The sequence below is a fragment of the Lampetra fluviatilis genome, chromosome 47 (genome assembly GCF_964198595.1).
Source record: "Lampetra fluviatilis chromosome 47, kcLamFluv1.1, whole genome shotgun sequence".
Taxonomy (NCBI): Eukaryota; Metazoa; Chordata; class Hyperoartia; order Petromyzontiformes; family Petromyzontidae; genus Lampetra; species Lampetra fluviatilis.
In genome coordinates, this window is record NC_136321.1 from 2,594,312 (window position 1) to 2,620,086 (window position 25,775).

At 52.5% G+C, this 25,775-nt stretch overlaps 1 protein-coding gene across 2 annotated transcripts in view; it reads right to left on the minus strand.

Moving 5' to 3' along the window:
- Positions 1-1,871: 1,871 nt before the first annotated feature.
- LOC144947822 (runt-related transcription factor 1-like) overlaps positions 1,872-25,775 on the minus strand; it is a 37,972-nt gene continuing 14,068 nt past the window's right edge. The window contains exons 3-5 of one of the 2 annotated variants that reach the window (XM_078877172.1): positions 24,639-24,743; positions 14,902-15,099; positions 1,872-2,596 (exon numbers count right to left, since the gene is read on the minus strand). In XM_078877172.1, the coding sequence (XP_078733298.1) occupies positions 1,998-2,596; positions 14,902-15,099; positions 24,639-24,743 (902 nt within the window). In that variant the 3' untranslated portion in view covers positions 1,872-1,997. The remainder of the gene's footprint in view (positions 2,597-14,901; positions 15,100-24,638; positions 24,744-25,775) is intronic. The other variant, XM_078877173.1, reaches the window with a different exon arrangement.

Sequence of the window (25,775 nt, forward strand, 5' to 3'; positions counted from 1 at the left end):
GCAGCGTTTGATTTCAAACTGCGCGTTGTCGCCAGCTGGAAAGTATTATCTCCCCTCCAGGGCCCGATTAGTGCGGCTGAGGTTCTTGCAGGGACGGGTAACTATCGCTTGTGGGCCCTTTCGAAGTAGCGGTAATCCTCAATGTGGCCGCGCATCAGGTGACGAGCGTGGCCCCGGACCGGGTTTAGACCACGTGCCTAGTGAGGTGCACAGAAAAGAGGTTCTCCACTCCTGCGTGAAGGACAGTGGCGTGACCACGCGATCTTTGACTTGCAATCTCAAGGCCCCTACTCAGCCTTACCCCGGGTTCGAGCTCAGTATTTGGGAGAAAACAACTCCCAGAAGAGCCCTTACCGAGTCTCACGACTCATTTTGCAAGAGAGTCCTGCTACATTGGGACATTTGGCCAATTTCCATTTTAACTTTGAACGCGTTTAGGGCCGTGCGCGGGGAATCCAACGAACCCGGAGGAAGAAACCCCACGACTTGTGCACACGCGGAGATAACACTCAGAGCGAAGGTTCACCAGTTACACAGATTTGTTCAGGATCCCGCTTGCTGTACTCCTGTCTGTTGGCCCTGGCTACCACCTCGCAGCTTAGCGGGTTTACTAGAGTTCAAAGAGGTCAGCGTGACCCCTAACCATTGCCTCCTTGAATTCAGCCCCCCCTAAAGGGAGGCGGAGGATGGAAGGCCTAGTAGAAAAGGGGCTTGTGGAGGGTTTTCGTTTGTTAATAAATATAGTTTCCGCTACAGTAGCCGCGACAGTAGCCGCGACAGTAGCCGCTACAGTAGCCGCTACAGTAGCCGCGACAGTAGCCGCTACAGTAGCCGCGACAGTAGCCGCTACAGTAGCCGCGACAGTAGCCGCGACAGTAGCCGCTACAGTAGCCGCGACAGTAGCCGCTACAGTAGCCGCGACAGTAGCCGCGACAGTAGCCGCGACAGTAGCCGCTACAGTAGCCGCGACAGTAGCCGCTACAGTAGCCGCGACAGTAGCCGCGACAGTACCCGCGCCGGCTGAGACGTTCACAAAGACGTCCCCCACGTGACACGAACAAAACATCGTCGACGGCACCGAACCTGGACGTGACGTCAACGAATCCGGACGTGACGTCACAATAGGGAGGGGAGTGGGAGGGAGAGAGATGCGAGCGTGGAGTGGAGGATGGGGAGGGGTTGGAATTGTATAAAACGCTGTCACCCGAAGTGAAACAGTTGAAATGCAATCGGGGGATCAAAAATCATTCACGGAACTTCCATTCCCTTCCCCCGCATAGCGACCGCGTGTGGCGTGCGTGGAAGGGAGCGGGGGAGGGGTGAGCGGGGGGGGGCACGGGCCCACTAAACCTCATCGTACCGATTCCTGCAACAGCAGGGTGTGTGTGGGGGGGAGGGGGGGCGAGATGGATTCACGTGGTGCGAGTCTCTACATTAGCGGGGAGAGGTGAATGGAGGCGAAGTTAGGGGGGGGCATTATATACAGCGGCGGAGGGGGGGTCAAGGCAGTTGGGGGAGGGGCGCTGTGAGTACAAGAAACCTTGAATGGCAGTGTACAATTGGGGGGGGGGGGGTGCGTGGGGTTAGGGGTGGGGTTATGGGGAGTAGGGAGGTAGGAGAGGGGGGGGCTCGGGGCTGATTCTTAGCGGTGAGATAATTCAACAACTGAGCCCAATCCGGATGACGTATTTACATCCCCTCTAGATAAATGCGCTGCTGGATGATTAGTCGATTCCATTAATCGATTAAGAGAGTCCGTGTGATGTATGATAAAAGGGGACCGTAGGGAGAGGCGAGTCGGGGGGACCCTGGGGAGGGGGTAGGGGGGTCATGGGGAGGGGGGAGGAGGGAGGGGGGAGGGGGTCGGAGGGGGCTATGGGGAGGCGGGGTGAGGTGAGCGGGTGAGAGAGGGTCGAGAGCCCGTGGTGGCGCGGCACAGGTGATGGTGGTGATGGTGATGGTGGTGATGGTGGTGATGGTGGCGAGGCTCCACCGCGTCAGTACGGCCTCCACACGGCCTCCTCCAGACGGCCCGACGACAGGCTGGTGGGTGAGCTGCCCTGGCTGCCCTCAGGGTCATGACCCCCGGCGTCCTGGTGCGCGGAGGGCAGCGCAGGGTTATTGATCAGCGGCCCCGTAGCGAGTGGCCGCTCCTCGCCCACCGCGCCGGGCTGCTGCTGCTGCATCACAGGCGGCGGGAACTGGTAGCTGCTCGTGGAGGGCGCGGCCCCGTAGTAGAGGTGCTGGAAGGGTGCCGGGGCGGCCGTCTGGAACGCCGAGCCCTGACCCTGTCCCTGCTGCGAACCCGGGTACGGCGGGGGGAGGTGGTGGTACGAGGCGGCGGCCGCCGCGTGGTAGCGCGCGGCCGCCGCCGCCGCCGCCACCGCGGCCGAGGCGGCCGGCCCGCCGCCCATGGGCGACATGCCCAGGCCGAGGGCCGAGGAGGCCGCCCCCCCCGGGGTGTAGGCGAAGGCCCCCGGGTAGTGGACGCGCGGGTCCCCGAAGCGACCCTCGGGGAGGGAGGAGAGGCCCGCGGCAAACTGCGACTCGAGAGAGACGCGCGGCGGCGCTGAGAAGGCGCCCAGCTCCGACGAGGCTGTTGGGATTGTGGGGGGGGGAGGGGGTGAGAGGTGGTCAGATGAGAAGGAGAGGTGAGAAGTTGGGGGAGAGTGGATGAGAGGTGGAGGGAGATGAGATGGATGGGGTGAGCGGTAGGAGGAGAGGAGGGTGGGGGGTGGTGCGGGGGTAGAGGGTGGATTGAGGGAAGATCGCAGAGGCGAGAGGAGAGATGGAGGGGTGAGAGATTTGGAGGAGGGAGGAGAGGGGTTTTCGTGGTCACGTGATCTGGGTCGTCACAACAAGGCTGAGAAATATTCTCAGGTTTTTTCGGTAAAGTCACGTAGGTAAAACATTAAAAGTAATGAAAGTAAAATAAAACAAAACAAAAATAAAAAATAAAATTCACGACGTTTCGGAGGCAACACAAGTCTCCGTCATCAGGTGGGACCGTCACAGCCAGATTAGCTGCATCAAGTGAAGCAATGATTCAAAATGTAATCCCTTATAAGCAAGTTGAAGGGGGGGAGGAGAGGGGGGGGGAGTTCATCAGAATGTGGTAGCCAATGAATGGAACGTATCGGGAGGGAGGGGGGTGGGAGGGGGAGGGAGCCAACAAAACATTTGGCGACGGCTTGGACGCGGCTGCTGCGCACGCCAACACAATGGGCAGAAAGGGGGGAGGGGAGGTCTGATACACATGATAGAACAAAGGAACGAAAATGCCCATGTTTATACCAATGCAGGCTGAAAAATGAAGAGAGTACTGTTAAAAATAACTGGGGATGTTAACACTCGGTGAAGTAAATTAAAATAGTGCCTGTCAGATAAGATGGTCCAAAAAGTGTAATTAAGTCTTTTTTGCGTGGTTAATAACATCTTTCCAGTGATTACTGAGTTTGTACCCATCATCACGGTTGAAATTATGTCTGTGTTTGTATATTTGTATGGCTTCGTGTACAAACCTTTGATGGTAGCCAGGAGGCTTGCAGAGAACCTTGGTCTCGGAAAAGACAATATCATGAGAGCCCGCCGAGTTGTAGCAATGATCGGCAACGGCCGAAGAATCAGTTCTGCCGTGTTTCAGATCTGACTTGTGCTCGCGGACACGATCAGCAACATGACGTTTTGTTTCTCCAATGTAGCAATCACCACAAATGCAACTCAATTTGTAGACTCCAGGATACTGTAAGTCAGGAACGACATCCTTCACAGATGGAATCAGATCACGGATTTTATGCACTGTGCTGAATCGGACTTGGATCTTATGTTTGTTTAGAATTTTGGAGATCTTTTTGGTCACGCCTGCTATGTATGGTAACGTGATAGTTTTGGTCGGAGTTTCATGTGGTTGTTTCTGTGTGGTGGGAGAGACAGCTTGGCGGATAGTACGGTCAGAGTATCCGTTCATCCTGAGGGCCCGATGTACATGTCTTAATTCATCAGTCAGGTGGTGTTGGTCAGAAATGCCATGGGCTCTGTGGTATAGCGTTTTGATGAGAGAATTCTTTTGAGATGGGTGGTGGTGGGAATCCGGTTTCAGGTAGGAATCTGTGTGGGTGGCTTTCCTGTAGACAGAATGTCCCAAGGATCCGTCAAGCCTCCTCTTAAACAGAATATCCAAGAATGGTAGTTTACCGTCTTTCTCCACTTCCATGGTGAATCTGATAGATGGGTGTCTAGAATTGATGTGGTCCAAGAAGTGGTTCAATGCTGGGAGGCCATGTGGCCAGATGACGAAAGTGTCATCCACATATCTCTTCCACAGGGAAGGACGCAGGGTGGATGTCTGGATGGCGTCTGATTCAAACTTTTCCATGAAAATGTTGGCTATAACTGGTGACAAGGGGGAGCCCATAGGGGTACCCTCATTCTGTTTGTAGAAGGTGCCATTCCAGGTAAAATAGGTGTTGGTGAGGCAATGCCTAACCAGCGCAGGTACATCAGAATTCAATCCCTGTTGGACTAAGTCCTCAATTATTGTTAGGGTGTCCGGTACTGGGACTTTGGTAAACAAAGATACTACATCAAAGCTGACGAGAATGTCATCAGGAGATAGTACCATGTCCTTAACCATAGAGACTAATTGGGTTGAGTTGAGTACTGCCGAAGAGGTCTTGCCTGTGAAGGGGAGCAGAGTATCTGATAGAAAACGGGCTAGTTTGTACGTCGGAGAGTTTATCGTCGACACGATGGTTTGTATACGAAGCCATACAAATATACAAACACAGACATAATTTCAACCGTGATGATGGGTACAAACTCAGTAATCACTGGAAAGATGTTATTAACCACGCAAAAAAGACTTAATTACACTTTTTGGACCATCTTATCTGACAGGCACTATTTTAATTTACTTCACCGAGTGTTAACATCCCCAGTTATTTTTAACAGTACTCTCTTCATTTTTCAGCCTGCATTGGTATAAACATGGGCATTTTCGTTCCTTTGTTCTATCATGTGTATCAGACCTCCCCTCCCCCCTTTCTGCCCATTGTGTTGGCGTGCGCAGCAGCCGCGTCCAAGCCGTCGCCAAATGTTTTGTTGGCTCCCTCCCCCTCCCACCCCCCTCCCTCCCGATACGTTCCATTCATTGGCTACCACATTCTGATGAACTCCCCCCCCCTCTCCTCCCCCCCTTCAACTTGCTTATAAGGGATTACATTTTGAATCATTGCTTCACTTGATGCAGCTAATCTGGCTGTGACGGTCCCACCTGATGACGGAGACTTGTGTTGCCTCCGAAACGTCGTGAATTTTATTTTTTATTTTTGTTTTGTTTTATTTTACTTTCATTACTTTTAATGTTTTACCTACGTGACTTTACCGAAAAAACCTGAGAATATGAATCATTGCAGTCACGAAAGCTTCAAATCTAGAATTAAGGCTGAGAAAACTCGCGACTCTCAAACTCCGCGCGCACGCGAGGCTGATGATTCCCACCAAGGACGAGTCTCGCTGCGTGATGGTGATGATGATGGTGGTGATGGTGGTGGTGGTAGTATTGATGATTGTGTGCTATGAATGCGAGTGCGTCTGTGTATTGTGGGGAACGGTAGTGCAGCAGTTAGCGCACTGCACTACGAACCCGGTGACACGAGTTCAATTCCCACTCACGGTCAACACCAGTGACGATTATCAGAACCGGTCCTGAGCCTCCTCTGGGTCAACTCAGCCTCAAAAGAGTACCTGGTGCGTTGTGTAAATATGGCCACTTGGGAGACAAAGGCGGTCGGGCGTGGTTCTAGCCACCCACCTCCTCGTGCGCTGCGTCGTTCTTCATAGGTTGCTACTCGCTAACAGCACTTGCCCCGATAGTCTGTTGAAGTCTATATGGGGGATCTTTGTTTTTGTGTGCACATGTGTTATATGAGTGATGTATGTTCCTGTGAACTACACTCATCAATTCCTCCATCCGTGTTGAGGTCTCGGTCTGCCAGACACCGACTGTGTCGTCTCTTTTCCATCAAACGGTGTTCAACCGCCCCCACACTACAAGTCACAACAACTCACTCACTTACCCACTAACTCACTTACCCACTCACTCACCTACTTACTTATTCAACCACTCACTCACCCGCTGACTTACCCAATCACTCACTCACTCACTCACCCACACACACACTTACCCACTCACTTACCCACTCACTCATCTACTTACTTATTCAACCACTCACTCACCCGCTGACTTACCTAATCACTCACTCACTCACTTACCCACTCACTCACTTACCCATTCACTCACCTACTTACTTATTCAACCACTCACTCACCCACTGACTTACCTAATCACTCACTCACTTACCCACTCACTCACTTACCCACTCACTCACTTACCCACTCACTCACCTACTTACTTATTCAACCACTCACTCACCCACTGACTTACCCAATCACGCACGAGCTCACACACACTCACCAACTCATCCGCTCACTCTCTCATCCAATGAGTCTCTCGCACACTCTACCACCCACCCACCCACTAACCCACTCACTCACACAGTCAATGCTCATCCACTCATCCCCTAACTCTCCACCAACACTGCTGGTCACAACACACTCACTCACTCACCCACGAACTCACTGACCCACCCATTCACTCACCACACTGCAGGTGACCTCACTGATCGCTCTCGCTGCTTCTTCCTTCGTACCGCTACACTCTGGAATTCCCTCCTCCTCCCATCACCATCATCGCCATCGTGGCATCTCACCCCCAAAACTCTTAGAGCGATAATCTCGCTCAATTCAAGACACGCGCAAAACTCGTATCCATCACAACTTTTGCTCAGAGTGCTGTTTGTTGCTAGCCGCGTGTTGGGCTGTGTAAAATACACGTGTAGAGTGGACATAGGCAGGGTGCGTGGGAGGGGGCGGTGTAAGGGACGAGGGAGGGGGGGAGACAAGGGGTGTGAGTCGAGGTGGGGGTCGGAAGTGGGGTGTGGGTTGCGGGGTGAGTCGCGATTCGAGCCACGTTACGGGCACAGGCAGCTCTTGTGTAGGTACCCCCCGCCCCCCGCCCCCCCCGCCCCCCCGCCCCCCGCCCCCCGCCCCCGCGGCGCGTGACGTGGAGGGGCGGGGGTGGCCGGGGGGGGCAGAGAAAGTTTAGGAAACAGCGCTGTTTGTTTTTGCTTTGCACGTGCGCGCCTGTGTATGTCAATGTGAACGTGTGTGTGTGTCAATGTGAACGTGTGTGTGTCAATGTGAACGTGTGTGTGTCAATGTGAACGTGTGTGTCTCAATGTGAACGTGTGTGTGTCAATGTGTACGTGTGTGTGTGTTAATGTGAACGTGTGTGTGTGTCAATGTGAACGTGTGTGTATCAATGTGTACGTGTGTGTGTCTGTCTGTGTGTACGTGTGTGTGTCAATGTGTACGTGTGTGTGTCAATGTGAACGTGTGTGTCAATGTGAACGTGTGTGTGTCAATGTGAACGTGTGTGTGTCAATGTGAACGTGTGTATGTCAATGTGAACGTGTGTGTGTCAATGTGTACGTGTGTATGTCAATGTGTACGTGTGTGTGTCAATGTGAACGTGTTAGTGTCAATGTGAACGTGTGTGTGTCAATGTGAACGTGTGTGTGTGTCAATGTGAACGTGTGTGTGTCAATGTGAACGTGTGTGTGTCAATGTGAACGTGTGTGTGTCAGTGTACGGTGTGTGTCAATGTGAACGTGTGTGTGTCAATCTAAAACGTGTGTGTGTCAAAGTGAACGTGTGTGTGCCAATGTGAACGTGTGTGTGTCAATGTGAACGTGTGTGTGTCTGTGTACGTGTGTTTCAATGTGAATGTGTTTGTCTGGGGAGCGGTGGTGTAGCGGTTAGCGCGCTCCGCTACGAACCCGGTGACCCGGGTACATTTGCCGCTCAAGGCCAACACCAGTATCGATTATCTGAACCGGTCTTGGGCCTCCCCTAGGTCGACTCAGTCTCAAATGAGTATCTGGTGTGTTGTGTAAACACCCCCTCGCTGGGGAGACAAAGGCTGCCGGGCATGGTGCTGGCCACCCACCCCCTCGTGTACCGTGTCGGCCTTCATAGGTGCTCGCTAACAGCACTTGCTTCTATCGCCTGTTAAGGTTACACGGGGGATCTTTGTCTTTTGTGTGAGCGTGTGAGTGCGTCCATGTGAGCGTGGGCAGCCAAAGTCCAGCGGTGAGCGCGCTGGGCTCCGAACCTGGCGACCCGAGCTCGAATCCGAATTAATTGAACCGGTCATGGGCCTCCTCTCGGTCGACTGAGCCTTAAACGAGTATCCGGATGCGGTGTGTTGGTACACATCAGCATTGGGGAGACAATTCGGGATTCTCTCGTGTGCCATGTTGGCCTTCACAGGCACTTGCCCTAAACAGTCTGCAAAGGCTATAGGGGAGACCTTTGTCTGTTGTGTGAGACGCGTGGCACGCGCTGTCATTTTTTTTGCTGGTTCCAGGAGCGACGCCAACACAAACCCCGATGACTTGTGAGGAGGAGACGACACGTGGTCATCAGTCTTAATGCTCACAAACACTCGGACACACAAACACTCGTACACACACACACAAACACTCGTGCACACACACACAAACACTCGTACACACACAAACACTCGTACACACACAAACACTCGTACACACACAAACACTCGTACACACACACACACACAAACAGTCGTACACACACACACAAACACTCGTACACACACACACACACAAACACACGGACACACACACACAAACACTCGTACACACACAAACACTCGTACACACACACAAACACTCGTACACACACACAAACACTCGTACACACACACAAACACTCGTACACACACACAAACACTCGTACACACACAAACACTCGTACACACACACACAAACACTCGTACACACACAAACACACGTACACACACACAAACACTCGTACACACACACAAACACTCGTACACACACACAAACACTCGTACACACACAAACACTCGTACACACACAAACACTCGTACACACACAAACACTCGTACACACACAAACACTCGTACACACACAAACACTCGTACACACACAAACACTCGTACACACACAAACACTCGTACACACACAAACACTCGTACACACACAAACACTCGTACACACACAAACACTCGTACACACACAAACACTCGTACACACACAATCACTCGTACACACACACACAAACACTCGTACACACACAAACACTCGTACACACACAATCACTCGTACACACACACACAAACACTCATACACACACACACACAAACACTCATACACACACACACAAACACTCGTACACACACACACACAAACACCCGGACACACACAAACACAATCGTACACACACACAAACACTCGTACACACACACACACACAAACACTCGTACACACACACAATCACTCGTACACACACACACACACAAACACTCATACACACACACACACACAAACACTCGTACACACACAAACACTCGGACACACACACAAACACTCGTACACACACAAACACTCGTACACACACACACAAACACTCGTACACACACACACACACAAACAAACTCGTACACACACACACAAACACTCGTACACACACACACAAACACACGTACACACACACACAAACACTCGTGGACATACACACAAACACTCGTACACACACACAAACACTCGTACACACACACACAAACACTCGTACACACACACACAAACACTCGTACACACATAAAAACACTCGTACACACACACACAAACACTCGTACACACAAAGAAACACTCGTACACACACAAACCCTCGTACACACACACAAACACTCGTACACACACACACAAACACTCGTACACACACAAACACTCGTACACACACACACAAACACTCGTACACACACAACCACTCGTACACACATACACAAACACTCGTACACACACAACCACTCGTACACACATACACAAACACTCGTACACACACAAACACTCGTACACACACAACCACTCGTACACACATACACAAACACTCATACACACATACACAAACACTCGTACACACACACAAACACTCGTACACAAATACACACAAACACTCGTACACACACACACACTCTCACACAAGACAAAGATCACCCGTATAGCCTCAATGGACTGTAAGGACAAGTGCTGTTTGCGAGTGGCACCTATGAAGGAGCCACTCGCTGCACACGAGCGAGTTGGGTGGCCAGCCCCACTGACGGCCACCTTTGTCTCCCCGAGCGGCGATGTTTATACCACACCGCGGCAGGTACTAATTTGAGGCTGAGTCGACCTAGGGGAGGCCCACCTATACCCCCCTCCCCCCCCTAACATTGCATACGGCGGCATCAGCAGCAATCGGACACTCGATTCCTACACAAACAATGTTCAGGGTGCCAACTTCGCACCCCTCCCGCCCAGAGCGTGGGGTTCGTGGTGGGGGGGGGGTTTCAGATCTGGGGGGGATGTTCATACAGTACGGAGTGCATGGGTGGTGGGGGGGTGGTGGGGGGGGGTTTGGTGGGGATTGGGGGGGTAGTGGGGGGGGGTTTGGTGGGGGTTGGGGGGGGTGGTGGGGGGGTGGTGGGGGGGCGAGTGTGGACTCGTCGGGAGCCGCCAGGAGCGCTGGGCGAGGCTGTGTCAGCAGCAGCAGAAGAAGCAGCAGCAGCCATGTGGCCAGACCAGAAATTCGGGAAATTCTTCCGCTGCCGCTCGTCGGCCTCCGTGTTTGTTCGGGCAGGGAGGGAGCGAGCGAGACGCGAGTGATATTATTCAACACTCGGAGGCTTCTTCCATCCCCGTGCTAAGCCCTGTGCGAGTGTGGGGTTGGAGGGGCGGGGATGGGGGGGTCGAACGCGCGAGACGACTGCGGAGGAGAGATGTTAGCCCTCTGTCTGGATGGCGAGCGAGCTGGTTGGCACACACGTGCACACGTGCACACGCTCATACACACGCGTGGGCACGCGCATACACACACACGTGCCCACGTATAAGCATACACGCGTTCACACATATGCTCACGCTCCCACGCAGAGATAGACCGTATATAGCAAGTGCTGTTTGCGAGCTCCTATGATGAAGGCCGGCACGGCACACAGGGGTGGGTGGCCAACACCTCACCGCCTTTGTCTCCCCAGCGCTGATGTTTTACACACTGCCCCAAGACACGCATATAAGGCTGAGTCAACCTAGGGGAGCTCGGGACCGGTTTAGAAATGTGTCACTGATTCGCCAGGGTTGTAGAGCAGTGCGCAAACCACTACACTACCACATACACACACCACTATCACATACACACAAAGCAAATACAACAATCCCCTATAACGCCTTAAAAAGACTGTCAGGCAAAGTGTTGTTAGCGAGCACCTATTAAGGATGGGTCGGCACACGAAGAGGTGGGTGGCTAGCACCACGCCGAACCAGTCCTGGGCCTCTCCTAGGTCTACTCAGCCTCAAATGAGTACAAGGTGGGATGTGTAAACATCGCCACAGACACACACAGTTACACTTACATGCATACATTAACACACAGGGATAGACAGCAATACACACACTTACACGTGTACACACGCACGGGTGCACACGCACGCACGTTCACCCAAAGATACAAGCAACCGACATTATCTGTGCGCACACTTACACACACACAGGTGTAGGCAGGCATACACATACAAAGATCCATATAACCTTGTACAGATTGTTGGAGCAAGCGCTGCATAGCGTAGGTGGGTGGCCAGAACCACGCCCGAACTCCTTTGTGTCCCCAGGCGCGATGGTTACGCACCGCCCCAGGTACTCATTTGAGGCTGAGTCGACCTAGGGGAGGCCCAGGACCGGTTCAGATAATCGTCACTGGTGTTTGTAGCCGTGAGTGGGAAGGCAGCTGGGGTCGCCGAGTTCGTAGCGCAGCGCGATAGCCACTACTCTGCCGCTCCCCACACACGCACACACACAGACTCGCACACACAAAGACAAAGATCCCCCGTATAGCCTTTACAGACTGTAGGGGCAAGTGCTGTTAGCGTAGCACCTATGAAGGCCGGAACGGTACACTAGGGGGTGGGTGGCCAACACCACGCCCGACCGCCTTTGCACACAGACTAACACACGCACACAGACTCACACACACACGCACACAGACTCGCACAGACTCACACACACGCACACAGACTCGCACACACACGCACACAGACTCGCACAGACTCACACACACACGCACACAGACTCACACACACAGACTCGCACAGACTTACACACACAGACTCGCACAGACGCACACACACACGCACACAGACTCACACGCACACATACTCACACACACACACAGACTCACACACACACACAGACTCGCACAGACTCACACACACACGCACACAGACTCGCACAGACTCACACACACACACGCACACAGACTCGCACAGACTCACACACACACGCACACAGACTAACACACACACACGCACACAAACTCACACACACACGCACACAGACTCGCACACACATGCACACACATGCACACAGACTCACACACATACACGCACACAGACTCGCACAGACTCACACACACAGACTCGCACAGACCCACACACACACGCATACAGACTCACACGCACACAGATTCACACACACACAGACTCACACGCACACACAGACTCACACGCACACAGACTCACACACAGACTCACACATACACAGACTCACACATACACAGACTCACACACACACAGACTCACACACACAGGCTCACACACACACAGACTCACACGCACACAGACTCACACACACACAGACTCACACGCACAGATTCACACGCACACAGACTCACACACACACAGACGCACACAGACTCACACACAGACTCACACACAGACTCACACACAGACTCACACACACACAGACTCACACACACAGACTCACACACACACAGACTCACACACAGACTCACACACACAGACTCACTCACACAGACTCACACACACAGACTCACACACACACAGACTCACACACACACAGACTCACACACAGACTCACACACACAGATTCACACACACAGACTCACACACAGACTCACACACACAGACTCACACACACACACACAGACTCACACACAGACTCACACACACAGACTCACACACACACAGACTCACACACACACAGACTCACACACACACAGACTCACACACACACAGACTCACACACACACAGACTCACACACACACAGACTCACTCACACACACACAGACTCACACACACACAGACTCACACACACACAGACTCACACACACAGACTCACACACACACAGACTCACACACAGACTCACACACAGACTCACACACACACAGACTCACACACACACAGACTCACACACACACAAACTCACACACACACAGACTCACACACACACAGACTCACACACACAGACTCACACACACACACACAGACTCACACACAGAGACTCACTCACAGACTCACACACAGACTCACACACAGACTCACACACAGACTCACACACAGACTCACACACACACACACAGACTCACACACAGACTCACACACAGACTCACACACAGACAGACTCACACACACACAGACTCACACACACAGACTCACACACACACAGACTCACTCACAGACTCACACACAGACTCACACACAGACTCACACACAGACTCACACACACACACACACAGACTCACACACAGACTCACACACAGACTCACACACAGACAGACTCACACACACACAGACTCACACACACAGACTCACACACACACAGACTCACTCACAGACTCACACACAGACTCACACACAGACTCACACACAGACTCACACACACACACGCGCGTGACCGTGACTCGAGTTCACGGCGGAGACCGACGAGGTGACGTCACCTCGTCGAGCGCAAGGAGCTGCGGGTTTGACTGTCGCTGATAAAACACCGAATGTTAAAACCGCTCACCCCCCCCCCATTCACTCACCCCACTCCGGCATCCCCTGGGAAGGGGGCATGGGGCAGGGGGGGGGCTGTGTCACTTGGAAAGCCGACACAGAGACAGAAAATCAACGGAAACAATCACCTGGGTTCTAAGTCGCGTCTCTCCCCGACGAGCAGGTGACGCTGATGCGGCCTTCACTCGGAACCATCGATCGGATGGATTAGAACATGGGCAGCTCGTCCTCCCGATCGAGCTTATCATCCCCATCATCCCCTTCATCCCCTTAATTCCCTTCATCCCCCTCACCCCGATCATCCCCTCATCGCCTCACCCCCTTATCCCTATCATACCATCGTCCCGTCACCCCCCTCATCCCTATCAACCCCTCATCCAACGGTGGCCGGGTCTCTGTGTAAGGTGAATATTACACGGGTGTCTATGCACGTTTAGGTCTATGTGTCTCTGTGTAAGGTGTATATTATATGGGTCTCTATGCACGTATGTGGCTTGCTGTATATGTCTCTGGGTCTCTGTGTAAATCAATGAAATGCATCAACTCCCTGAAGTTGCAACGCGCGTGCGTGCGCCTCTCCGGAGCCTGGATTCGAACTCGCAACCCTCTCGCCTCTGCCTCGCTCAGCATCTCTGTTGTCGACCGAGCCGAAGCTTCAAATCGAGATTCAAAGCCGAGGCCCTCCACGGAGCCGCCACCACCATGCGGGTAACCGCCTCGATCATCGACCGACCGACCGGCCGCGTGAGTGAGTGACCGGCATCGTCCCGAGCCATCGACCGACTGAGCGACCAGCTCGCCGATTGACTCACTCGCTGTTCGTGTCATTCATTTATCGATTAGAGGTGGAAGGGGGGCTGGAGGGGGAGGGGGGGGGGCGGTCGATAGATCGATTTCTCCACTCACCCTGCATCTGGGGTTGAGGCTGCGCGTTGAAGGCGGCGTGAGCCCCCAGGGAGGCGCGGGGGGCCGCGGGGTGCGCCCCCCCTCCGGCGTGTGGGGGTACCCGCATCCCCGAGCGGCGGAACTGTTCCAACTCGCACAGACGTTCCGGGAACATTGCCGCGCCGGCCTTCACGGGGTCCTCCAGCCTCTGTCTGTGTCCTGGTATGATACGCGTGGGGGGGTTGGGGGGGGGTTACGGATGAGGGAGTAGGGGGGGCACCATCACAACTTGCGTTAAATTATGGTCGGGGGGAGGGGGCGTTGTGTTTGGGTAAAAGAGAGCGGTGGGCGAAGTGGTTGGCGTCGAAACCATCAGCCGCGGTGGCTAGGAGATGTTAACTACCTCGCCTGGTGTACAGGAGGTCTCGTGGGTTCGATCCCGAGCCTGACGCCTGCTGCTGTATATTTGGAATTTGCGTGTCTCTCTCTCTCTGTCATCATCACGGTGGCTAGGAGATGTTAACTACCTCGCCTGGTACGCAGGAGGTCGTGGGTTCGATCCCGAGCCTGACGCCTGCTGCTGTATATTTGGAGTTTGCGTGTCTCTCTCTCCCCGTGGTCGCGTGGATTTTTCTCCGTGATCTCCGTCTTTCCCCTCCACATTTAGAATCAACATCACGCGTTTAGAGCATTTGGCTGCTGTACATGTCCACGTGATGAGCCACTTCGTTGAGCTACGATTTGTGGCCAGGTATCTAACCTATATAGCTCAGTGGGCCTTGAAATCCAAAATATTTCCATGGGTTCGTTTCAGAAGTTCTGAGAACGGCTCTCCTCATCCGGCGACCCGAGCTCGACTCCCGCTCACAGCCAACATCAGTGGTGACGATTATCTTAACCGGTCCCGGGCCTACCCTAGGTAGGCTCAGCCATGAATGAGTACCTGACGCGGGGTGTATGAACACAGACATTGGTGAGACAAAGGCGGCAAGCGTGGGGCTGGCCACGCCACCACTCCCTCGTGTGCCTTACCGGCCTTCATTGGCGCTACATGCTAGCAGCTCTTGCCCCAGCAGTCTGTGTGGGCTACATGGGCTGGCGATCCTTTGTCTATGCATGTTGGCTGGCGTTGGCGCACCGAGTGAGCACGTTGAACTTCTTTTGCACCGTACGTAGCCAACCGCGCTAATCGGAGGTGCGAGATGAAGAGTTCATTGGCCACCGCAGAGCGACACGGCGCGTTCTCGTCGTGCATTCTGCGTCGGCTACTGCTGCCCAGTAAACGCTGCTCTGTACGTACAGGGGGGCGCGGCTGGGGGGGGGGCTGCGAGGGGGTGGTGAGGGGTTGGGGGGGGTAACAGTTCTTGGGGGGGGGGGGGTTGTAAGGGGAGGGAGGGGGGGGGTGATTAGGACCTGAGAATGGGATGCTGAGACGCAGCAGCGGCAGGAGGGGGGGGTATGAAGAGTGGGGGACTGTTCAGGCGAGGAGGGGGCTCGGAGTGTTGGGGTGAGGGGGGGAGGTGGGAGGGAGGAGGGAGGGGGGGGGAAGGTGAGGGGGGGAGGTGGGAGGGAGGAGGTGAGGGGGGGAGGGGGGAAGGTGAGGGGGGAGGGGGGCTGGCGCGGAGCCACCAGGAGTCGCCCGCACGCACCGCGCGAAACCGTCCCAAGTCACGCGAGCCCCGCCCCTCGCCCCCCCCCCCCAACATCGCCCACTCCCCCCGCCCCTCACACATCTCCGACACGAACAAGTTCAACACTCACGAGCAAACTCACTGGACTCAGCAACGTCTTCGTTCACCAACACACTCACCAACACGCTCACCAACACGCTCACCAACACGCTCACCAACACGCTCACCAACACGCTCACCAACACGCTCACCAACACGCTCACCAACACGCTCACCAACACGCTCACCAACACGCTCACCAACACGCTCATCCACACGCTCACCAACACGCTCACCAACACGCTCACCAACACGCTCACCAACACGCTCACCAACACGCTCATCCACACGCTCACCAACACGTTCACCAACACGCTCACCAACATGCTCACCAACACGCTCACCAACACGTTCACCAACACGCTCCCCAACACGCTCACCAACACGCTCACCAACACGCTCACCAACACGCTCACCAACACGCTCACCAACACGTTCACCAACACGCTCACCAACACGCTCACCAACACGCTCACCAACACACTCACACAGTCGTTCCAAATCACGCGCTCACCAACTCACTAGCTCACTACTAACCTCCACACTAACTCAACAACAACATCACACCGCCACTCATCACTTCGACACGGCGTCACGGCAACTCTTTCCGTCAGACGAGGTGCACTTTGAGACCGTCACGTGAAGTCTGGAAGGATTTCGCTGCTGATCGGCAGTCACGCGACAGACCCAGCAGGTGCCATGGGTTGACTGACTGAGATGAATGGAAGATGCCCCATCCGTACTGCCCACTGTGCCAACTCCCTGCATTTTACCGGCGCTCCGCGCCTTGTTGTGAGCATCGCTCATCTGCCCTCCGCTGTTATTGGAAGGCGACAGCCTCTAACTGCCCAGTAGCAGCGTCCTTCACGAGCCTCCTCCTCCTCCACAGAGGCCGATCTTGACACTGCTGGTACCGGTCATCGGCAAGTCCACTCAGCTCCACGTCCTCCCGTATCGCATCAATCAGTGACCCCTCCAGCCGCTAAGAGGCCGATACATTGACCAGTGTTAAACATTCGTCTATTTTATATTTTTCAAATCTTATAATATGCCGCTTCTAGAATGAAGCAGAAGATTGGTGCTGAATACAGCCACACGTGTAACTTTGATCATTACCCGTGTATCGATAGTTTTATTTTAACGTGAAATTATATTGAGGGACTACTTTGTGTGGTCTTACTGTGGTCTGGGACTGTTTTGTTGTTTTGCTGCCTTGCTCCAAGTTTGCATTTCGTGTTAAAATATCGGCCTGAATGTATGTACTCATACTATTTGTACTTTACATTTAATTCGTTATTACATTTTCGTGACTTTCTTACCCGCTCCTACTGAACATCTGTGTAAAAAAGCTTTATAGCTCATCGGATTCCTTAAGTCTACATGAAGATTCTGATTCTGAATGGGCTGGCGGTTTGGTTGGTGCGATACAACCTCTTGTGAGACGGTGATCGCGTTGCATTGAATAAGGGTCATTGCCCGAAACGTCGCCTATGTAGTTTTTTCTTTGTATAGTTTATAATGTTAAGGCTATATGGGGTAGTGTGTAGGTGAGTGTGTCGGTGTGTAAGCGAGTGTGTAGGTGAGTGTGTAGGTGAGTGTGTAGGTGAGTGTGTGTAGGTAAGTGTGTGTAGGTAAGTGTGTTCGTGTGCAGGTGAGTGTGTAGGTGTGTAGGTGTGTAGGTGAGTGTGTAGGTGAGTGTGTAGGAGTGTAGGTGAGTGTGAGTGTGTATAGGTGAGTGTGTAGGTGAGTGTGTAGGTGAGTGTGTAGGCGAGTGTGTAGGTGAGTGTGTCGGTGTGTAGGTGAGTGTGTAGGTGAGTGTGTTGTAGGTAAGTGTGTTCGTGTGCAGGTGAGTGTGTAGGTGTGTAGGTGAGTGTGTAGGTGAGTGTGTGTAGGTGTGTAGGTGAGTGTGTATGTGTGTATGTGAGTGTGTAGGTGTGTGGGTAGGTGAGTGTGTAGGTGAGTGTGCAGGTGAGTGTGTAGGTGAGTGTGTTGGTGTGTAGGTGAGTGTGTAGGTGAGTGTGCAGGTGAGTGTGTAGGTGAGTGTGTTGGTGTGTAGGTGAGTGTGTAGGTGAGTGAGTAGGTGAGTGTGTAGGTGAGTGTGCAGGTGAGTGTGTAGGTGTGTAGGTGGGTATGGAGGTGTGTAGGCGAGTATGGAGGTGTGTAGGTGAGTGTGTAGGTGTTTAGGTGAGTGTGTAGGTGAGTGTGTGTAGGTGAGTAGGTGAGTGTGTAGGTGAGTGTGTAGGTGTGTAGGTGAGTGTGTAGGTGAGTGTGTAGGTGAGTATGTAGGTGTGTATGTGAGTGTGTAGGTGAGTGAGTAGGTGAGTGAGTAGGTGAGTGAGTAGGTGAGTGTGTAGGTGAGTGAGTAGGTGAGTGTGTAGGTGAGTGAGTAGGTGAGTGTGTAGGTGAGTGAGTAGGTGAGTGAGTAGGTGAGTGTGTAGGTGAGTGTGTAGGTGTGTAGGTGAGTGTGTAGGTGAGTGAGTAGGTGAGTGAGTAGGTGAGTGTGTAGGATAGTGAGTAGGTTAGTGAGTAGGTGAGTGAGTAGGTGAGTGTGCAGGTGAGTGTGTAGGTGAGTGAGTAGGTGAGTGAGTAGGTGAGTGAGTAGGTGAGTGTGTAGGTGAGTGTGCAGGTGAGTGTGTAGGTGTGTAGGTGGGTATGGAGGTGTGTAGGCGAGTATGGAGGTGTGTAGGTGAGTGTGTAGGTGTGTAGGTGAGTGTGTATGTGAGTGTGTGTAGGTGAGTAGGTGAGTGTGTAGGTGAGTGTGTAGGTGTGTAGGTGAGTGTGTAGGTGTGTAGGTGAGTGTGTATGTGAGTGTGTGTAGGTGAGTAGGTGAGTGTGTAGGTGAGTGTGTAGGTGTGTAGGTGAGTGTGTAGGTGAGTATGTAGGTGTGTATGTGAGTGTGTAGGTGAGTGAGTAGGTGAGTGAGTAGGTGAGTGTGTAGGTGAGTGAGTAGGTGAGTGTGTAGGTGAGTGTGTAGGTTAGTGAGTAGGTTAGTGAGTAGGTGAGTGAGTGTGCAGGTGAGTGAGTAGGTGAGTGTGTAGGTGAGTGTGTAGGTTAGTGAGTAGGCTAGTGAGTAGGTGAGTGTGTAGGTGAGTGTGCAGGTGAGTGTGCAGGTGAGTGTGTAGGTGAGTGAGTAGGTGAGTGAGTAGGTGAGTGTGTAGGTGAGTGTGTAGGTGAGTGAGTAGGTGAGTGAGTAGGTTAGTGTGTAGGTGAGTGAGTAGGTGAGTGTGTAGGTGAGTAGGTGAGTGTGTAGGTGAGTGTGTAGGTGAGTGAGTAGGTGCGTGTGTAGGTGAGTATGCAGGTCAGTGTGTAGGTGAGTGAGTAGGTGAGTGTGTAGGTGAGTGAGTAGGTGAGTGTGTATGTAAATATGTAGGTCAGTGTGTAGCTGTGTCAGTAGGTGAGTGAGTAGGTGAGTGAGTAGGTGAGTGTGTAGGTGAGTGAGTAGGTGAGTGTGTAGGTGAGTGAGTAGGTGAGTGTGTAGGTGAGTGTGTAGGTGAGTGTGTAGGTGAGTGAGTAGGTGAGTGAGTAGGTGAGTGAGTTGGTGAGTGTGTAGGTGAGTGAGTAGGTAGGTGAGTGAGTAGGTGAGTGTGTAGGTGAGTGAGTAGGTGAGTGTGTAGGTCAGTGAGTAGCTGTGTAGGTGAGTGTGTAGGTGAGTGAGTAGGTGAGTGTGTGTGGGCGAGTATGGGTGAGTGTGTTGGTATGTCGGTGAGTGTGTGCATGCGTGTGCAGGTGGGTGTGTAGGTGAGTGTGCGGGTGTCTATACAGGTGACTGTAGGTATGTAGCAGAGTGGGTGAGTATGTAGTTGAGTGTGCGGGTGTGGGTGAGTGTGTAGGTTTGTAGGTGAGAGTGTGGGTGAGTGTGTGTGTAACGAGGAGGGTAAGGAGGCATGGGGGAGGGGCTATAAAGGGCTGTTTATGGGGCTGGGGGCAGCCTTGACAACTCCGCGTAGTGCCCTCTCCCCCCTCACCCCCCTCACCCCCTCACCCCCCACTGTCGCCTTCAGGGCTCCGACCGAGAAGAGCTGGACCGGAGCCAAGTGTCTCGCCCGTGTACACGATGTCTGTGTGTGTGTCTGTGTGTGTGTCTGTGTGTGTGTGTGTCTGTGTGTCTGTGTGTTTGTCTGTGTGTGTCTATCTGTGTGTCTGTGTGTATGTGTGTCTGTGTGTGTGTCTGTGTGTGTGTCTGTGTGTGTGTCTGTCTGTGTGTGTGTCTGTGTGTGTCTGTGTGTGTGTGTCTGTGTGTGTGTGTCTGTGTGTGTGTCTGTGTGTGTCTGTGTGTGTGTGTGTCTGTGTGTCTGTGTGTTTGTGTTTGTGTCTGTGTGTGTGTGTGTCTGTGGGGAGTGGTGGTGTAGGGGATGGAGTGGTGATGTAGGGGATGGAGTGGTGGTGTAGGGGATGGAGTGGTCGTGTAGGGGATGGAGTGGTGGTGTAGGGGATGGAGTGGTCGTGTAGGGGATGGAGTGGTGGTGTAGGGGTTGGAGCGGTAGTTTAGGGGTTAGCTCGCTATGAACGCGGCTACCCGGGTTCGATTCCCGCTCACGGTGGGCACCAGTGACGATCATCTGAACCTGTCTTGCGTCTCTCCTAGGTCGACTCGGCCTTAAAAAAGTACCTCGTGCTTAGCTTTTTGCGAGGCCTGGCGAGATCGGGCGCGCTCCGGGTGATTTGGTCGTGTGTTGAGGACAATGGTGATGATGAAGGTGATATTGATGGTGATGGTGATGATGAAGGTGATATTGATATTGATGATGATGATGAAGGTGATATTGATGGTGATGATGAAGGTGATATTGATGGTGATGATGCAGGTGATATTGATGGTGATGATGAAGGTGATATTGATGGTGATGGTGATGATGAAGGTGATATTGATGGTGATGGTGATGATGAAGGTGATATTGATATTGATGGTGATGATGAAGGTGATATTGATGATGATGATGAAGGTGATATTGATGGTGATGATGCAGGTGATATTGATGGTGATGATGAAGGTGATATTGATGGTGATGGTGATGATGAAGGTGATATTGATGGTGATGGTGATGATGAAGGTGATATTGATATTGATGGTGATGATGAAGGTGATATTGATGATGATGATGATGAAGGTGATATTGATGGTGATGATGCAGGTGATATTGATGGTGATGATGAAGGTGATATTGATGGTGATGATGAAGGTGATATTGATGGTGAAGGTGAAGGTGATATTGATGGTGATGGTGATGATGAAGGTGATATTGATATTGATGGTGATGATGAAGGTGATATTGATGGTGATGATGAAGGTGATATTGATGGTGATGGTGATATTGATGGTGATGGTGATGATGAAGGTGATATTGATATTGATGGTGATGATGAAGGTGATATTGATGGTGATGGTGATGATGAAGGTGATATTGATGGTGATGGTGATGATGAAGGTGATATTGATGGTGATGATGAAGGTGACATTGATATTGATGGTGATGTTGATGATATTCAAGCTGTTGTTGATATTCATGACGATGTTGGTTATGCTGTTGACGATATAGGCGATGTTAATGATGATGATGATGCTGATTATGATGTTGATTATTGATGATGATGATGACGTTAATGACGATGCTGATGATTTGTTGGCGATTAAAAAAACGCGCACACTAAATCACGTTTGCCAAGCAAGCAATGGTCGAAGGTCCCAGAACACCAAGCAGCCGGTCAGAAACAAACAGCACTGCTATGAAAGTTGTAATAGACACGAGTGTAACAAGATTTCCTTGAATGGGAGCAAAAGTAGAATTATTTAATGATGATGACGATGACATTTCCAATAATGATGTTGGTGATGACGATGTTGATGTTGGTGATGTTGATGGTGTTGATGTTCGTAGTGGTCGCGGAGACGTCGCGAGCAGAAGCTGCTACCACACAGGCGCCGTTTGAGAGTTCGCTAAAAGGCGCTTTGTGCCGTGGGGGGAGGCGGGGGGGGGGACCTCCCAGACGGAGGCGGAGTGCGTGGGGAAGTCGCGGCTCCACGCACCCGCTGCGCTCTGTCAGTGCGTGTGTGTCTCTCAGTGTGTGTGTGTCAGTGTGTGTGTGTGGCAGTGTGTGTGTGTGGCAGTGTGTGTGTGTGTCTCAGTGTGTGTGTGTCAGTGTGTGTGTCAGTGTGTGTGTGTGTGTCAGTGTGTGTGTCAGTGTGTGTGTGGCAGTGTGTGTGTGTGGCAGTGTGTGTGTCTCAGTGTGTGTGACAGTGTGTGTGTCAGTGTGTGTGTGTGTCTCAGTGTGTGTGTGTCAGTGTGTGTGTGTGTGTCAGTGTGTGTGTCAGTGTGTGTGTGTCAGTGTGTGTGTGTGTGTCAGTGTGTGTCAGTGCGTGTGTGTCTCAGTGTGTGTGTGTCAGTGTGTGTGTGTGTGTCAGTGTGTGTGTGTGTCAGTGTGTGTGTGTGTCTCTGTGTGTGTGTGTCTCAGTGTGTGTCTGTCTCAGTGTGTGTGTCTCAGTATCTGTCTCAGTGTGTGTGTGTGTCTGTCTCAGTGTGTGTGTGTCTCAGTGTCTGCCTTAATGTTTGTCTGTCTGTCTTAGTGGCTATTAGTCTCAGTGTGTGTGTGTCTGTCTATCTCAGTGTCTGTGTGTCTATCTCTCTCATTGTCTATCTGTGTGTGTCTGTCTCAATGTGCGTGTCTCTCTCAATCTGTGTGTGTGTCTGTCTCAATGCGTGTGTGTGCCTGTCTCAATGTGTGTGTGTGTCTGTCTCAATGTGTGTGTGTGCCTGTCTCAATGTGTGTGTGTGTCTGTCTCAATCTGTGTGTGTGTCTGTCTCAATGCGTGTGTGTGTCTGTCTCAATCTGTGTGTGTGTCTGTCTCAATGTGTGTGTGTGCCTGTCTCAATGTGTGTGTGTGTCTGTCTCAATGCGTGTGTGTGTCTGTCTCAATCTGTGTGTGTGTCTGTCTCAATGCGTGTGTGTGCCTGTCTCAATGTGTGTGTGTGTCTGTCTCAATGTGTGTGTGTGTCTGTCTCAATGTGTGTGTGTGTCTGTCTCAATGTGTGTGTGTAGTGTAACGGTTTTGACGCGCTTGCCTACGAACCTGGCAACCCAAGTTCAATTCAGCCAACACCAGTGACGAGTATCTGAACCGGTCATGGGCCTCCAGCCTCAAATGAGTACCTGGTGCGGTGTGTAAACATCGCCACTGGAGAGACAAAGGCGGTCGGGCGTGGTTGTGGCCACCTACCCTCTCGTGTGACGTGCTGGGGGATCTGTGTCTGTCCCCGGGTGTGTGTGTAGGTATGTCAACGTGTATGTTTCATCGTGGGGAAGGGTAGTGTAGTGCGCTACGACCCCGAGTCCGATTCCTGCTCACTGCCAACATAAGTGACAAATATTTGAACCAGCGTAGCACCACCGCAGCCGCCTCCCGAGTGGTGATGTTTAGACACCGCACAAGGCACTCATTTAAGACCGCGTCGAGACCGTGGGGAGTTTGGGATGTTCATCACTCGTGGCAAGAATCGAACTCGGGTCGCCGGGATCATCTGCTAACAACTGCGCGACCTCCGATTAGCACGTACGCTGCGAAAGCAGTTTAACATACATACATGCTACCACAAACTCGCGCAACCACACACACGTAAGCACACAAATACAAACAACACATAACCACATACACACAAAAAACAAAGTTCCCCCGTATAGCCTGTAACAGACTGTAGGGGCAAGTGCTGTTAGCGAGCACATATGAAGGCCGGAACGGTACACGAGAGGGTGGGTGGCCAGCACCACGCCCGACCGCCTTTGTCTCCCCAGTGGCGATGTTTACACACCGCATCAGGTACTCATTTGAGGCTGAGTCGACCTAGGGGAGGCCCAGGACCGGTTCAGATTATCGTCACCGGTGTTGGCCATGAGCGGGGAAATCGAACTCGGGTCGCCGGGTTCATAGCGCAGCGCGCTAACCGCTACACCACCGCTCCCCACACACACACACGTGACGGCACACACACGTGACGGCACACACGCATGACCACACACACGTGGTACGTGACTCACGTCTGGGCTCGCGAGGCCCGTCCACCGTGACCTTGATGGCGCGGTGGTAGGTGGCGACTTGCGGGGGGCTCGTGAACACCGTGATGGTCAGCGTGAAGCTTTTACCTGCAGCGGGCACGGGAGAGGTGGGGGGGGGGGTAGTACAAAGGAGGGGGAGTTCAAGGTTCAAGCAGAATTTGGGTTCCCAGGTGAGAGCTCAAGGGCCCCAGGATAGCAGGATGGAGGAGTCTCATTTGCAAGAGCGACCTGGGTTACTGAAATGGCAAAGCAAAAAACACGCAAAATTAAGTACAGCGATGAAGCAAATCGAAAACAGCGTAGAAAAATAATAACCAGATAGAGATCATGGCAGAGACAGCCAGATAGAGATCAGAGCAGAGACAGACAGACAGAGATCAGAGCAGAGACAGACAGAAATCAGAGCAGAGACAGACAGAGATCAGAGTAGAGACAGCCAGATAGAGATTAGAACAAAGACAGACAGATAGAGATCAGAGACAGACAGATAGAAATCAGAGCAGTGCCAGCCAGAAAGAGATTAGGGCATAGACAGACAGATATCAGAGCAGAGACAGACAGACAGAGATCAGAGCAGAAACAGCCAGACAGAGATCAGAGCAGAGGCAGACAGACAGAGATCAGAGTAAAGACAGACAGAGATCAGAGCAGAGACAACCAGATAGAGATCAAAGCAGAGACATCCAGAAAGAGATCAGGGCAGAGACAGACAGATAGAGATCAGAGCAGAGACATCCAGAAAGTGATCAGGGCAGAGACAGACAGATAGAGATCAGAGACAGAGACAGACAGACAGAGATCAGAGCAGAGACATCCAGAAAGAGATCAGGGCAGAGACAGACAGATAGAGATCAGAGACAGAGACAGACAGACAGAGATCAGAGCAGAGACATCCAGAAAGAGATCAGGGCAGAGACAGACAGATAGAGATCAGGGCAGAGACATCCAGATAGAGATCAGAGCAGAGAAATCCAGATAGAGATCAGGGCAGAGACATACAGATAGAGATCAGAGCAGAGACAGACAGAGATCAGAGCAGAGACAGACAGAGATCAGAGTAGAGACAGCCAGATAGAGATTAGAACAAAGACAGACAGATGGAGATCAGAGACAGACAGA